Below are 1564 nucleotides of genomic sequence, written 5' to 3'. Positions count from 1 at the left end.
GAGTTCCTCTTCTGTGGCTAAACCCTGATGTTTCCTACTCTCCCTTTCCAGATACTTGCAGGGGAGAGAGGCGGTGGTGGAACAGCAGGGCACTAACACAATTTGGCACTTTCTATTGCACTGGACAATGGCTACAGACCATATACTCAAGATACCCCCTGCTTGAGCCCAACAAGACACCACACCCTCCCTCTCAATTCAGAGTCCTTTGGGCTGTGAGGGGACAGGCCTTTTCCAGAGGTTCATGGCAGTTTGTGGCACAAGGAGAGCCATATCCGAGCCTAGCCGTGGAGGGAATCCAGCTTCATTTCTGTTACTTGGGTGTGACCCTAAAGACCCGGATATGGATGGCCGAGTTGTTGCGGATGCGGATTAGCGGCTCGCGTGTATCTGTCTCTGGTTCCAGCTCATCCACCAGCTCCACGGTGGAGGTGTTGGCGGCCACCTGCAGTGACCCAAAGCTGCCTGCCTGCAGTTGCAGCGCGATGTTTATGGCGCGGTTGATGGCTAGGCCCAAGCCGTGAATGTAGATCTCAGAGCAAGCGTTCTGACCTCGCCCCACTCCGTCCAGCAGCTTCTGGCAGCGGGCCAACTGGGCCTTGAAATCAGTCTTCATGTTGACGTAGATGTCATTGGGCCTCCGGGGCAGGCGGGGGGGAAGCCGCTTCCGAAGGGTGTACTCCACGGGGTCCAGCTCCGTCTGGACGGCTCCTCGGTTTTCTGCCATGCTGTGTGCCCTGGCATGGGAAAGGGGCGGGATCAGATGGGTCAGCCAGCGGTTTCTCATTCTGTCCTACCCCAAGGGTGCACCCGAGAGGGGAACACACTAGCCCCTCTTCCTCTCCAGCCTCAGTCCCCTACCACTTACCACAGGCTCCCGTAACTCCCTCACCTCCAGTTCACCCCATTCATTACATCGCCCCAACCTCATGCCCCTCCAACTCGCCCCTTCCCGGGCTCTTCCGCGTCTACTCTCTCCGTTTCACTGTGCCCTCCGAGAGCACGGTGCCCGCTCTCAGCCAGGCCACTCACAGGTTGTGCCAATCCAACCAAGTAGAGGACGCTGCCCGCAAAACGTAGGCCGCAAGGAAAGGAAGGGAAGGCGCGCGCAACAAGCATGCCAGATGGCAGGGGCTGGGTAGGCAAGAGTTTGCGGAGTGCGCAAGCGCGCCCAGCCCCAGCGGCCAGGCCAGTGAATCCACGAATCGCCTTCCCCGGCTCCATTTTCCCCGCCCCTTTCCTGAGCGATGGCGCCACGAGTTGGAGTAACGCGAGGGTTCCGGGGTAACGGGATCTACTACGTGTACACTCCGGAGGCGGGGCGGGGAGGGAGTGGGAGTGCACTAAGTCCAGCGGGGTTGGGCTAGGAGTGGGAGTGTCATCTTCCCCAGGCGCGGCTGCTTTCCCCCTCGTGCAGGGGTCCCTGTGAGGGGGGGAAGGGAAAAAGAGGCGATTTGAGGGGCGTGGAGGGTGGGTTTCTTTCCAAACACAGCAGGGAGAGGGGTGAGTGCAGAAGAGCGTGATTGTGAAGGTGCTTGAAGGCATGTCAGGGCTCCTGTGTCTA

The 1564-nt window shown here is 59.5% G+C and overlaps 1 protein-coding gene across 1 annotated transcript; it reads right to left on the bottom strand.

The window, feature by feature from the left end:
- Nucleotides 1–313: 313 nt before the first annotated feature.
- On the bottom strand, nucleotides 314–727 carry POP7 (POP7 homolog, ribonuclease P/MRP subunit). The gene has a single exon (XM_007955848.1). It carries the CDS (start codon nucleotides 725–727, stop codon nucleotides 314–316), a length of 414 nt encoding a protein of 137 aa, XP_007954039.1.
- Between the last annotated feature and the right edge of the window lie 837 nt (nucleotides 728–1564).

The sequence above is a fragment of the Orycteropus afer genome, unplaced genomic scaffold (assembly GCF_000298275.1).
Source record: "Orycteropus afer afer isolate SDZICR_OR568_19922 unplaced genomic scaffold, OryAfe1.0 scaffold00542, whole genome shotgun sequence".
Taxonomy (NCBI): domain Eukaryota; kingdom Metazoa; phylum Chordata; class Mammalia; order Tubulidentata; family Orycteropodidae; genus Orycteropus; species Orycteropus afer.
The sequence above is the reverse complement of the archived record's forward strand: the minus strand, read 5'-3'. Positions and strand labels throughout refer to the sequence as shown.

Coding starts and splice junctions, on each gene's coding strand:
- POP7 (XM_007955848.1), bottom strand. CDS start 727: ATGGCAGAAAACCGAGGAGCCGTCCAGACGGAGCTGGACCCCGTGGAG.